This window comes from Cupressus sempervirens, chromosome 2 (assembly GCF_028749045.1).
Source record: "Cupressus sempervirens isolate cs-2001-9-10 chromosome 2, ASM2874904v1, whole genome shotgun sequence".
Taxonomy (NCBI): Eukaryota; Viridiplantae; Streptophyta; class Pinopsida; order Cupressales; family Cupressaceae; genus Cupressus; species Cupressus sempervirens.
Window position 1 is genome coordinate 723079744 of NC_143119.1, and position 14143 is coordinate 723093886.

At 35.9% G+C, this 14143-nt stretch overlaps 1 protein-coding gene across 1 annotated transcript in view; it reads left to right on the forward strand.

Moving 5' to 3' along the window:
* The first annotated feature begins 1770 nt into the window (after nt 1-1770).
* The window catches only part of RGD3 (ROOT GROWTH DEFECTIVE 3), a 216116-nt gene continuing 203743 nt past the window's right edge, over nt 1771-14143 (forward strand). The window contains exons 1-3 of the mRNA XM_089815160.1: nt 1771-1903; nt 2207-2552; nt 2869-2963. Coding sequence (XP_089671286.1) covers nt 2504-2552; nt 2869-2963 — 144 coding nt within the window. The 5' untranslated portion in view covers nt 1771-1903; nt 2207-2503. The remainder of the gene's footprint in view (nt 1904-2206; nt 2553-2868; nt 2964-14143) is intronic.

A 14143-nucleotide genomic window follows, 5' to 3' on the forward strand; every position in this document is an offset into this window, starting at 1 on the left:
TTATTATATTAGTTTAATTATTTCTTTTAATTTTTTTAAAATTTTCTTTTTTATTAATTTTTCATAATAGATTTTTAATTTTTTTTTCATATTTGATAAATTTAATTAAAAAAATATTTATTAATCTTTATAATAGATTTTAGTAAATATTATGTTATTTAAATTAAAAATATTAATAATCTAATTTGTTTACATAAGATTATTTTTTTAAATATCCAATTTTAACTATTGTTTTTCTTTTCTTATATATTTAGAAAATAATTATGTGTGATCTTCACATTAGCTTATGTTGTGATCTCTATTTATTTAACTTTTGATTTTTAAAATTGATTTAGGTTTTAGATTTTAAATTATTAAATTTTTTCTTTTAATATTATTTTTTAGTTTTTATTTAGAGATGTCGTTATTTTTTCATATATATTTTTATATATTTTTCTTATTAATTTTCGTAATAAATTTTTTGATGGTTTTTTTTTAATGATTTTTTTTTTTTTTCATTTTTGATAAGTTGAATTTAATTGTAAAATCTTGAAATTATTAAACTTGTTTCTTAAGCAATATTCAAAATTTCCAAATATTGTAAAGTTTATATCTATGTTTTAATCTTTAACTTTTTTATTTTTTAAATTTCATTTAAAAAAAACTTATATCTACATTATTTAATATTCATTCTACACTTTTCTCTTAAATTCTCCTAACGACACACTTGTTGCATGTACAAAAATATGCAACTGCTAATTTATATTATCATAAAATATTTTAATAAGAAATTTTGATATATGTGAAAATTTGTAAAATGTAATATCAATCTAATATATTTTTTTAATAAAATATCAACTTATGCAACTCCTTGTTTAAAACTTCCAAACATGCATGATACATGAAAGAAGTAGTTGAATCAAACAAGTTTCTTTTACTCCTATCCCTTAATTGTTGCATGTAGTAACTGCAGTTTATTAAAGTTTTTGCACTTTACATAAAATAAATATTAATTGATAAGTAGGAGATAATTTCCACACCAAGTCAAATTGTGATATTGCTATCAGGATTTAACTATGTAATTTTGAGTCCAACTCATTGACCCATGTTTCATGAGTAGTGATTCAACATGAATCCATCTCTCATGAGAATAAATGGAACACTTAGCACTCGTTGGATCTAGGTGATGCTCACAGGGGTGAAGCACTGAGACTTCTCGGGAGGTCACCCATCCCAATACTACTCCAACCTGAGCGCGCTTAACTACGGAGTTTCTTCCATGGTTAAACCCAAAGCTTGCAACCCTATTTGCAAAATCTTCACCAAGTGTTGGTTAAGCTTGCAACCCCATTTGCAAACCATTTATTCTCATTAGAGATGGATTCATGTTGGATCACTACTCATGAAACATGGGTCAATGAATTGAACTCAAAATTACATAGTTAAATCAATATCACAATTAAAATTAGTGTTAGCCATTTTTTTCATACATTTTTATAAATCTTTTGCCCTAAAACTTTTTTTAATGAATGGAGGTATTTTAATACGTGGAAGAGACCAACCAGACCCTTTTCAGCGGGAGGTATATGCACTGTTCGATGAATTTGTTCCGGGCTGTCATTTGCACTAACGATAATATAACGATAGAGTTAAACAAAAATGACGCAAGCTATCGGCTAAATAAAATTCCTGTATGACCACAAAGTTGCCGTCCCACGTGACCTGGGGCTGAGATGTGCAAAATTGCGGAGAGAAACAAACGCCTGGGGCGGAGGAAAACGTAAGGCAGTTGCGGGCGTCTCGTGACGGTGACATTGACACCGTAACTTGACGCCGTCAGCTAATGCCATTACACCCATTTCTCCCTTCTAACCATAAAACTGCGGGTGATCCTCTGAGTCGATCCAAATGCGTGGAAGCACAGGTATTATTCGCTTCGATTTTATGTTATTCGCTTCGAGATTTTATGTTATTTTCTTTTGCGTCACAGTAGTCGTTATTATCAGTTTCAAAGAGGTTGGAAAAAATGTTAAAATACTGTTGAAAAAAATCATATTTTTATACTCAACTTGTTTTCCTCTTCCGTTGAGTTTCATATGGCACGTAATATTTACACAGTCTGAAGTTTAATGACATGGTTTTTATTTATCAGTTGTAATGTTGACCTAGAAAACTGGTTTAATTTCGGCGCAGTTGGAGTTCAATGACATATTTTTTTTTTTGGCAGGTACACATTCTGCCCTAATTTTATCGGTAGGCTAAGAAACTGAAGTCTTATTTCAAGGGTTTTGGTTCTCACGAGTCAACCCAAACATTGTTTAATGACGGTCTTCCAAGGCGCGACGAAACTGTTTGTAGCGATTTACACAATGCGAGAAAGAATAGTTTAATTGCTGGATATACTTATTTAATATAGGAGCTCGGCGTGTAAAATTCTCTGATTAGCCAAATTCAGGCGTTTCTAAGGATTCATTAGCCTCGGGAAGCACGTTCGAATGAAATACAGTGTAAATTTGGTGACGTTATGGCTCAACAGTCGTCTCGTCTTCAGCGTCTTCTCACACTTCTCGACAGTATCCTTTTAATTCACAATTCCATCTTCTCAAGGATTGAAATTCAGGGCTAAAAAATGTAGTTCGTGTCAGTTGCTTCATCATTGCCTGAAGATTACCCTTGCTTACACTGGGCCGTTGGTCTTTAGAATTTAACTATTAGTCAGAGTCATCTTTGCATTTTCAGAATTTTGTATTGTTTGTTTTTGATAGTGATCAAGAAGATTGGTTTTCAAATGTATTGTTGGTTGGTTACACTGGGCCACTGATTTGTAAATTTATTGGGTTGGTGTATTATTTGCTACCCGAAATTATAAAACTTTAACTTGAAATACAGCTGGTACCACGCAGACAACTAGGCTTACAGCTGCACGGCAGATAGGAGAAATTGCAAAGCTGCATCCTCAGGATCTTAGTATACTCTTGAAGAAGGTATGGTCAGTATGGAATTGCATTCTCTGTTCGTTTCAAGTTTCCTCTCACAGTATTGCTAGTCTTGTACTTGTGCATTGTGAGCTCATCAAAAACACCTGCCAAATAGGGAAATTCAGTAACAGTATGGAAAATAACTCAAACTCACAATTTCCAATGCATCTATGCATCTTTTAGAATATGCTTTCACAATTAGAGGCTTAGTTTTGCAATTGGTTGTATTCTATGTTTTCTTTTAACTGGTTACATTTAATTGAACTTTAGTGGCAGGACGGAAATGAAATCGACAATGTACATCTCTGAGCACATGGTTACACACAACAGATACAAGAACAATAGGCTTATTTTATTGGAGTAGATATTACAAATAATATATTTGAGTATGAAACAAGATCGCCTATCACAGAAGAATATTCCAATATAACTAGATGTTATTTAAGAATTCTCTTCTGCAAGCTTAATATAAAAGCATAGAACCACAATGTGATAAATACCTTCAAATTAGTTCTAGGTGCAAGAGCAATCCCTCTCGTGGTTTGTGGGAATTTTTCTCATTGTTGTTCGCTAAGCATTGAAGGGGAAGCCTTATATTATGGTAGTCTATGGTGCACAAGTACAATATGCAATACAGGAATTGGGTTTCCATTAAATGATTAAGATCAGTGTTTTGGTTGGCTTCTAAAATGAGCCTTGTGATGGAAACTCTAAATTTTTTAAAATGAAGAGAAAAGATAATATCTCTATAAAGATTACTGAGGACAAGATATAGGAATGTGTCAACAATGCTTTTTAACCAATTGGGACATGTAAAAAATATCAACTTGAGCTTGTTTGAATATTCTAGCAATGTGTTGAAAGACATGTTATTTTGAACTCAAATGCTAATACAAGGCAATAAGAATGGTTTAAACTTTAAAGTAGTAACCTGATACATGAGGTAATTCTGTATAATGTTGGTGTAAAGGTGGTTTGTCACTACAAGTTACCAGTATCCTTTATTTTGATCTTATGATCAATATATTAAAATTGTCAAATCATGAATCCATTATCATTGATGCTATATGTAATTCTTCTATAGTTTTTGTAAAGGTTTTGCATTTCTTGAATGATACAGGGAAATTTGATATCAAGGCATTGCTTTCTAAGTTATAACATCAGTTGGAAACATTATTTTATATTCAAACATTTAATGCATATAAATTCTGTAGTGGAATATGAATTGAAACCAAAGAAATGGCACAAATTTAAGGACAACATTCGAAGAATAGCAAACCACGTATTTGGCCTGGTCAATTGGAGACCATTTCCCTGGCGAAGGAGGGGGAGGAAGACAAGGAACTTGGCTGGTTAAGGAGGGAGAGGGGCATGATCACCTCTATGGTTATGGTTGAGGAAGGGGTCATCCAGTTAATAACATTCTCCAGAAACATATTCATGCCAATGATAGTTTGGAAAAATAAAGCTGTTTGTCTTTGCCTACCAATATTAGTGCCAATGATGAGAAAGATGCAGCTTTCTTGTCAATACTAATGGCAGAAAAAAAGAGAGCCAGTTGTTTCTATTTATCAATGTCAATATATATGTTTGAGAGGGAGATGATTAATGAATGGTAAGCTTGGACAATTGATTGGAAAATCTTGGTGAGCTAGGCCCCTAGCTTACCTTCCCTCTCTTGTCTTATTAGGTGAGGTGGCCACTACCTATCCATCCTAGTAGTTGAAGTCCTAACACTTGATGAGTTGCTCACTATTGCTCATTCCTTGCCCTCTACATTTTGTCCAACCTAGGTTTGGTTCAAGGTGGGTGATGGTTCCTATCAACCTATTGATTGGGCGTGCAAAGGTGCTTCCGGTCAATGAATGTGGAAGGAGGTTGAGTTGTGTTCTATATATTGGATGGGGATATGATCTTAAAGAGCTAACCCATCAATTCCATTCATTTTTGTAGTTTCTAGATCAAGCAGCTGAAGTCAGTATTTACAATACTTATTCAGTTATTAGTTACTACCCCTGTTCTTGAGCTTTCAATTTAAGATTCCTTTCTGCTGTTTGACCTTATTGTTGTTCATAGATGAATCTGTTGCACTTTGTAGATATCACTTACTGCATGTGTTTTGCATGTTATTTCTACAGGACTGAAACTACATGTTTAATTCTTAGTTCATTTTTGGTAATCATTTGTCTTAGGAATATCTTTAAACTCAATTATTTCAAGCTAAACAATGACAAACACGTGGACAATGATTGTTGAGATCTATCCAAGCAGGGAAAATTCAAAATAGTCATGGTGAAATGCCAGATACAATTATCATGAGAGAATAAATCAACTTTTGATAAAATCAGAAAATGTTCAGATGTTAGCTTAGTTTCATCCAAACGGTAATTTTTTTTTACAATTCTGGGAATATGTATTCTTTTCATACTTCTACTGTCAATGATATTAACAGTAGGTCCAAGACTGCATTTTATAATGGATCCGGTGACCTGTGGTTTATTGAAGTATTAATGTTATACTTTGTACATAATCATCAATTTAGTCTTTAGGATAGACTTTGGGAATATTATTTTCTTTCAGCTTTTTAGTTGTAAGACTTATCCTGTTTGTAGTTTCTCTTATCCTATTTAGACAAAGTATTCTGTAATCTTTTATGAAGACTTTTGCTCCTTGAATAATATTAAATATCTTGGTGATAATTCTGTGTTATATTTATTCATAATATGATTGACAACTGCAGAAACAGCACATGACTGCATTTTGTTTTGGTGCTTATTGATAAAGTAGTAGAGAAACTTAATGTCTTATTGTTTCAAAAGATGCCTTTGAATAGGCAGTACAGAAAACTGAAAAGCAGCAACGGACAGCAACAGACATAACTGTTTGCAACCAATCAGAACCAAAACTGACTGAACTAAAAACTAAATTATTATTTAATATGCCAACATTCCTCTCCTTACCACATTAATTCGAATAAGAGTGGAATATTGCAAGGGTTTTGAACCCACATCATCTGGAGACTTTGATGAAGTGTTTCATCAATTCTCTTTACACACCCAAGAAACACCGAACTAACTGCATTAGTGAATCTCCTAATCGTAGAACCTAAAACCATCTACATAGCATGAGAAAACATAATATGTTTCCACCTTTCCTCTGAAATTCCACATCTCCTTTGAGTGTGTCTAATGCCTTGTTGAGGGTTGCACATAAGGCACCTTTCCTTTGAAACTCCACACCTCCTTTGGGTGTGTCTAGTGCCTCCTTTGGTGCTGCACATGAGATGCCTTTTCTCCAAAATTTCACATCTCCTTTGGGTGTGTTTAATGCCTCCTTTAGTGCTGCACATGAGATACCTTTCCTATGGATTTCCAAATCTCCTCCGAGTATGTCTAATGCCTCTTCAAATGCTGTGGAAACATTCCCTCCTTTGCTGCACAAATCACCAACGAAATGTTTACATACAAGGCACCTTTTCTTTGAAGTCCACCCCTTTGAGTGTGTGTAACGTTGCCTTAAGTGCTTGACTAATCATCTAGTACGAAGCAATTGGTAAATGCTTGCTTGTTATTAATAGAGACCGAGAGGTCTATATATACAAAAGAATAAAACGATGTTTCCTTAGGAAATGATTGTAAAGAATAGAAACATTCTCTTCTAGCTGAAAGAAAGCTAAAAAAGCTACAACTAACTAAAGCTAACTAAATATTAGAAAGAAACATTCTAATATTTACAATAGATTACAAATAGATTACCAGTAATTAACAATAGACGATTATCTATTATCGTAATACCCTCCCTTAATGGTTAATCTATCTACAACACCAAGCTATCCTTTGGATTTGACAAACTCATCAGATCAAGAAAATTGGTGAGAGGGTCTGCAGTTTGATCTGTGGTAGGAACATACTGCAAATCTATTGTCCTGTCTTCATCCAGTTGTCATATGTAGTGACAGTGAACATCCTTTATGGAAGACTTGATTTTAGGCTAATTTGATAATGCCTTCGTTATCAACAACGTTATCAACAAGTGGAGTAGTCAATCCTGCTAGTGACATCTGCATATCCCGAAGCATTTGACGAAGCCAAACAACTTCACATCCTGCCTTAATAGTCCCTTTGTATTCGGCCTTTGTAGAGGAGAGAGAAATTGCTTGCTGCTTCTTATTGACCCATGTGACTACATCGGATCACAAACTGAACACATATCCAAAAGTTGACTTTTTATCATCAACAAAGCTTGCCCAATTTGATTCTGTGAACCCACTGAGTCTAGGATTAGAACTTCGAGAGTAAAAAAGTCCATACTTTGAAGTGCCTTTACATAACGAAGCACACACTTTGCTGCCATCCAATGATCAGCCTTAGGAGCTATCATAAAGTGGGAGATGTAGCTGACTGGGAAGCCGATGTCAGGCCTAGTAACAGAGAGGTAGATGAGGCTGCCTGCTAGTTGCCTCTATGTAGTATCATCAATGGGAGGAGAATCAGAATTGGCTGATAACTTGAGACCTTTCTCCATAGGTGTAGATGCAAGCTTGCAATCCTGCATACAAAATTTGTCTAACAGAGCCCTGGCATATTTGGACTGAGAGATGAATATACCGAAAGATTGTTGCCAAACCTCAACACCTAGGCAATAATGCGTGAGCCTAATGTTAGTCATATCAAAAGATTGGCATAAATTCTGTTTGATTCGTTGAATCAAAGATGCCAAACTGCTAATGATGATCAAATCATCCACATAAATAACCAAAAGGATGATGTCACTGTTACTAGTCTTGATGTACAAATTTGAGTCTGAAGAACTCCTCTGGTAGCCTTGATCACTGAGCTACTTATCAATTTTTATGTACCATGCTGCTTCAAGCCATAGAGAACTTTTACCAATCTGAAAACTTGATGGTCTTTACCAACAACCTTGAGACCAGGAGGTTGTGTCATGTAGACCTCTTAATGGAGATCACCATTCAGGAAAGCACTCTTGACCTCCATCTGATGGACCTTTCAGCCAAACTTTGGTGCCATGGCTAAGACTAATCTGATGGTGCTCATCTTTGTAGTAGGAGCAAATTTCTCCTCATAATCAATGCCCTAACGTTGAGAAAAGCCCTTCGTAACTAAACGAGCTTTGTACTTATCCAAATTACCATCACATTTGTATTTGATTTTGTAATCCTATTTCTAGCCAATGGGTTTCTTCCCTTGGTGGAAGATTAGAAAGAACCTAGGTGTTATTCTTCAGTAGGCTCTGGTGTTCAGATGTCATGACCTGTTCCCACTGTGGAATTCCTTTAGCCTCGGAGTATGTTTGAGGTTCAAACACACTGTGAATGTTGGCCATCAGAGCAAAGTTAACAGACTCTGTAGGTTTGCTCTTTTTTCAAGCAGTTCTCCCATCAATGAGCTCATCATCACGAAGATCAACAAGTGTCTTAGCCCACCACTTAGGCCAAAGAGGAGAACGGGCAACATTAGTATCAGCAAAGTTACCAATTCTGGTTTTGATGCTGATGCAGGTGCAAGTTTCCGATTTGCGGATGCGTTTTTCTTTTTTTTCGAAATTTTGGATGCGTTTGGGTGTGCATATATATATATATATATATTTTTATGCGTGATTTTTTTTTTTTGGAAATTTTGGATGCGTTTGGGTGCGAGTATATATATATATGTATATATAAACCATTCCATAATAACAGGGCTTGCTCAAACTGACGGTTTGGAAATTGTCTACAATTTTAAGTTGCAACTAACGATGGCAATCAATTTTTTGAAATTTCCTATGACATTTTTTTTTGCGTGTGTTAACAGTATGAAATATACTAAAAACAATAAATAAAACCTGATACGAACTGGTCGACTAAAAGTATAAGCGTGTATGAAAGAGGAAGATTGCTCTTAAAAAGTGAGAAGAGACAAATTGCGATAATATGGTAGGAGTTGACAGATGGTAAAAGTTGTTAATTGTTACAACAGAGTACTAGTGCAACACCCAAAAGCACCGGCGCATTCAGAAGCATCAGAACCCGCACTTGGACATTTCTCAGACACATTGGTAACTTAGAGTATCAAGAGATGCTTGGTGATCAGGTTCCTCGTCAGAAAAATATGGATCAAACTCAGGTGAAGCATCAACAAATCGAGGTGATCTTGCAGGAGAAACTGGAGGTGTTTGTATAGTGATCACTGGTATAATTGGAGTTATAGTCTCTACTAGAGCCCTCCCATTAGGTGGACCTAATGGAGGCCTAACTCCCAAATCATGAGCCTTCATAGGCTGGTCTGCTGGATCAGGAATAGAAGAAACAAATGTGAATGGTCCTCGCTACTCATCAAAGACTACAACACGACTGTACAGGAAATAAGATGTCTCAGTGTCGATCAAGTGGTAGGCTTTGTGAAGACTACTGTATCCAGCAAGCATGAGTTTTCGACTCTTGGCATTTAATTTGGTGCATAACGCATCAAAGATCCAGAAAAAAGCAAGGGAGCCAAAAACCTTCAAGTGACTGATTCTGGGCTTGCGACTTGACCAGGCCTCTTCCAGAGTTTTACCTTTGGCCGCTACTGTGGGTCATCAGTTCAAAAGATAAACTGCAGTGTTGACTGCTTTTGCCCAAAACTTATTCGGAACATGTCTGTGTTTGAGTGTCGATTAAGCCATCTTGGTGATTGTTTTGTTCCAACATTTAACTACACTGTTCCGTTGTGGTGTGTGGGGTGTGGTCAACTAGTGTTTGATGCCATGAGTATCCAAGAAGCTAAAGAAATCATTAGAACAAAATTCCCCCCCGTTGTTTGATCTAAGAGCAATAATAGATTTCCCAGACCCTTTTCCAACTAAAGGTTTAAACTTCTGAAGTACAGGAAATGCATTTGATTTCTTATTAAGGAAATACACACACATTTTTCTACTGAAATCATCAACAAACAACATAAAATACTTGGACCCAAGAACAGGAGTGGCTATAGGGCCGCAGATATCGACATGAACAAGCTGAAGAACCTGAGAAGCTCGCCATGAATTGCCACTGGTGAAAGGTGTGCGATGTTGCTTCCCAGCCTGGCATGCATCACAAACTCCAAGCTGCTGATTCTAAATCTCTGGCAATCCAAGGACAAGCTCTTTCCAAGCAAGTTGTGAGAGATAATGCACATTTAAGTGCCCTTATTGCTGATGCCAAAGTGTGCTAATAGAAGATCGCCGAGCAGCCATAGCTAAGTCTCGAGAATCACCATAATTAGTAAGTCGGAAAAGACCATGGTCCTCAAGACCCATTGCAACAATAGACTGAGTTGCCTTATCAGTGATGGTACACTGATGTGAACTGAAGGTGACATCCAACAGTGGAGAATGTTGCAGCAACTGATTGACTGAGAGTAGATTTAGTTCCATCCTTGGAACGTAGTATTCAATGAGGAAAATGAGATTCCTCTCGACAGACTGAATTTGAATGTTGCCTTTGCCAACAATAGTGTACTCTTCTCCACCACAAAAACTAATAGAATCAGAATAAGGTTGGTAGTCAGTAACCCAGTCTTTGCGGTGAGTGAAGTGACAAGAGGCACCTGAATCAATATACCAGGCATATGACTTCACATGATCTGCAAGTCTTTTAGCCATGAAGGCGTAAGAGGCAAATTCCATTTGCTCAGTGTGCTTTGTACCATTCGCTTTGGGCTGCGAACCTGATTGCTTAGATTGGAAAGCTAAGCGCTTCCAACATTCAACCTTCATGTGCCCAAACTTTTGGAAATAGTTGCATTGAATGTTCTTCTTCCGGGAGCCATTTGATGTTGGAGCATAAGACTTCTGCTGAGACAACTATTGAAATGTGCCTTTATCCTTCTAAAAGGATTTAACAACAAAGGCTTGCTTTGTGGAGGTGGAGCTGGAATTGCTACTGAACTGTTGTTTCCACCAATCTTGCTGAAGCAAAAGTGTGCAGAGTTCAGTGAACTTCATATCAACACCAAAAGACATGATGTTGAGAGTCTCAATCAAATGCTCATAGGACTTCAGTAAACTCTGAACGGTGATAACCACAATTTCCTCTTTCTCCATCTTGCGACCAATGGCAAGCAATTGATCACAGATTTCTTGAATCCTATTCAGGTGTGCTTGGAGCGAGGTGTGCTCATCCATGATAATAGAAAACATTGTGTTTTTCAAAAAGAAAGCTCTGCTTTTGTCAAAATCTCATGAAGACCTTTGAGATGTGTCCATATCTCGGCAACTGTCTCGCCGGATGGAATCTGAGAGAGCTGATCATCAGCCATGGATAATTTGAGAAGTATTACCGACTCTTGATTATTCTGATCCCAAGTATCCTGGTCAATACCAGGAGCAGTTGGACGCTTCGTAACACCTAGAACAAGTTGATCGGTATTTCGATATTCATAAATTGCAATGATCCATTGCTTCCAAGTGCCATAATTTCGACCATTGAATTTTGTGTTGTGCTCGAGCACAATGTTTGTCAGAGATGCCATGGCACATTTTTCAATGAAAAAGTGAAAATATGTAAAGACACATTTTTTGGGGCAAAAAAATAGAAGATCCAGAAAATTTGGAGTGACCCAGAAGTGAGCTCAAATAACCTAGAAAGAATATGTAGTCGGTTTCTTGATTTGCTGGCTCAAAAATTGAAGCACAAAAATCGAGGCACCTAGAAAAATCTAACGACAACCCAATTGAGCTCTCGAAAGACCCGCCGAGAATTTGGAATCTAATTTTTTTCGAGTTAAAAGAACTAGGGGTTTGAGCAAAAATTCAGGTCTTCGGCTATGGAGGTCAGATTTGTTGAGAAAATGCAAAGAGCGCAATTGTTTGGGTGTGGGTCTAATATTGAAGGTTGATGGAGGACCTTTAGACGGTGCCAACTGAGTCAAAGATGCCTTAGAACAGGCCACAATTTGTTTGTTTGTTGTGGGAAACCCAAAAAATGTGGGCAGACAAAAATGACCAAAATAAATTGTGTTGCAAAGATTGGAGATCATTGTAGGGATTGGAGGTCGCATTTGTGTTGCAAGACCGACACCATGACCAAAAATCATGATGCGAGCTAGAGATTAGAGCAAATGCGAGTATCTCAAATGCTATTTTTAGAGAAATACACGATTTCTAGACACGAAAAGACTAGACTAGAAATCGCTGGCTGCCAGAGAGCAAGTTTTAGAAACCCTAGCTGAAACTAGGTATTAGGAAGTAGGTAAAAAACCATTGAAGACCTCAGAAAGAATTTCAAATTTTTTGGAGTAGATAATTTCGAAAGAAATTATAAAATATTCAAAAAAATTTGAAGTATTGGCTTTGATACCATATTACGAAGTAATTCTTGCTTGATATTAACAGAGATTGAGAGGTCTATTTATATAAAAGATTAAAACGATGTTTCCTTAGGAAATGATCGTAAAGAATAGAAACATTCGATTCTAGCTAAAAGAAAGCTAAAAAAGCTACAACTAACTAAAGTTAACTAAATATTAGAAACATTCTAATATTTACAATAGATTACAAGTAGATTACCATTAACTAATAATAGACGATTATCCATTATCGTAATATCATCAAACTCTTGCCCTCCTTGCTCTTTAAAGTAACACATAATGCCAAGCCTCCTCTTTTCTTTAAGGACACAAACATGGTGCTTCTCGTGCTTTCAATCATTCCATATATGCTCTTGGCTCCATTGCCTTGAACCTTTGAGCCGACCCTCGGAACTTAATCAACAAACATTAATGTCTCTAAATAAAAGTGCTCAGACATAGGGCTGTTAGATTCAATTGATAACGCACCCATTACAATAAAAGGTTTTAATGCATTTGAAACGATCATTCTTTTTGTCTTGTCATATGGATGAGAAATCCTTGCGTAAACCTTTAGTGAACACCTTTTGACTAAAAAATGAGACAAACTTGTAAATACTTAACACTTTCCTGTGTATGTTTATAGTTGCAGCCTTGCAGGAGATATCCTAATTACTTGCATGGTGCTCTTTCATATACACGTGTTTGAAAATATGAAAAGACTTGGAACATGTGAAGATATATGCATTTGGAAATATGAAGAGACTTGCATTTGGAAAATGAAGAGAGTTTCTGTTATGATATGAAGGGTCTCTCAATTCTATAATATATGATTGCTTTGTGTGATAAGTGAGGTATTTAGTTAGAAGCATTATACTCAGACCTCTATTATTTAATAAAAGAGATATATTTTCGATGTGGCTAAGTTTTTCCCCTCAAGTTGGAGGGTTTTCCTAGAATCAATTTTTGTGTCTTTCTGTGTCTTAGTGTTTTTGATTTTGTTTAGTGCTGTTTATCTTTATCTCTGGGCAAAATGTTAACATGGTATTAGAGTCAAGTTAAATAACTACATTAAGGGAGTTTCTCTTGATCACTAGTTTGTGTATCTATTATGCAATGAGTATTTTGCAGGAAATTGGTATCTGTTAAATATTGTAGCTGCGATATATATCGTTACCTCTGATGATGGTGATGCTGCTTTTCAGCGATGATATTCTTTTTGCAGCTATTTGTCTAAGTATGCTATTTGTTGATCCTTATTTGGTGTGGCTTATATGCTGCTGTGCAATCTTTCCATATTTTTATGCTCATATATGTTTGCGTTTTCCCTCTTGGAAGAGCTCTCTGTTATTGAAGTTTCTTGCGTATGTTACTATCTTCTTTCGGCAATTAATATTGGCTTCGAGCTCCATATTTTTGTATTTTTGGTCTTCTTCTCACATTCATTTCCGATGTGGCATTTGATATGCTGATGTGATCATACTAAAATGATTATTGTTTATGTTGGCAGTTTCTTATTTTGATAGTTCCATCTCCTCTCATTGTCATCGAGTATCATCGATTATTGTCCATTCTTTATTTGGTTATTTGCCGCGTGGATGTGTATCGCACAACATTTTGGTCTCTACACTCTTTTCTTTGCATTATTTGCAAGTATTGAGCTATTGGAAAATAATATTGAATGTAATAGGTGCGTTGCATGACACGATGTCTTTGAAGATGTTCTGTTTGTGTGAGCATATTTTTATGATTATTGACCTTGCCTCTTCATTTGGTTATTTGCCGCGTGGATATGTATCGCACAACGTTTTGGTCTCTACGACTTTCTCTGCGTTATTTGAGAGTATTGAGCTATTGGAAAATTATATTGAATGT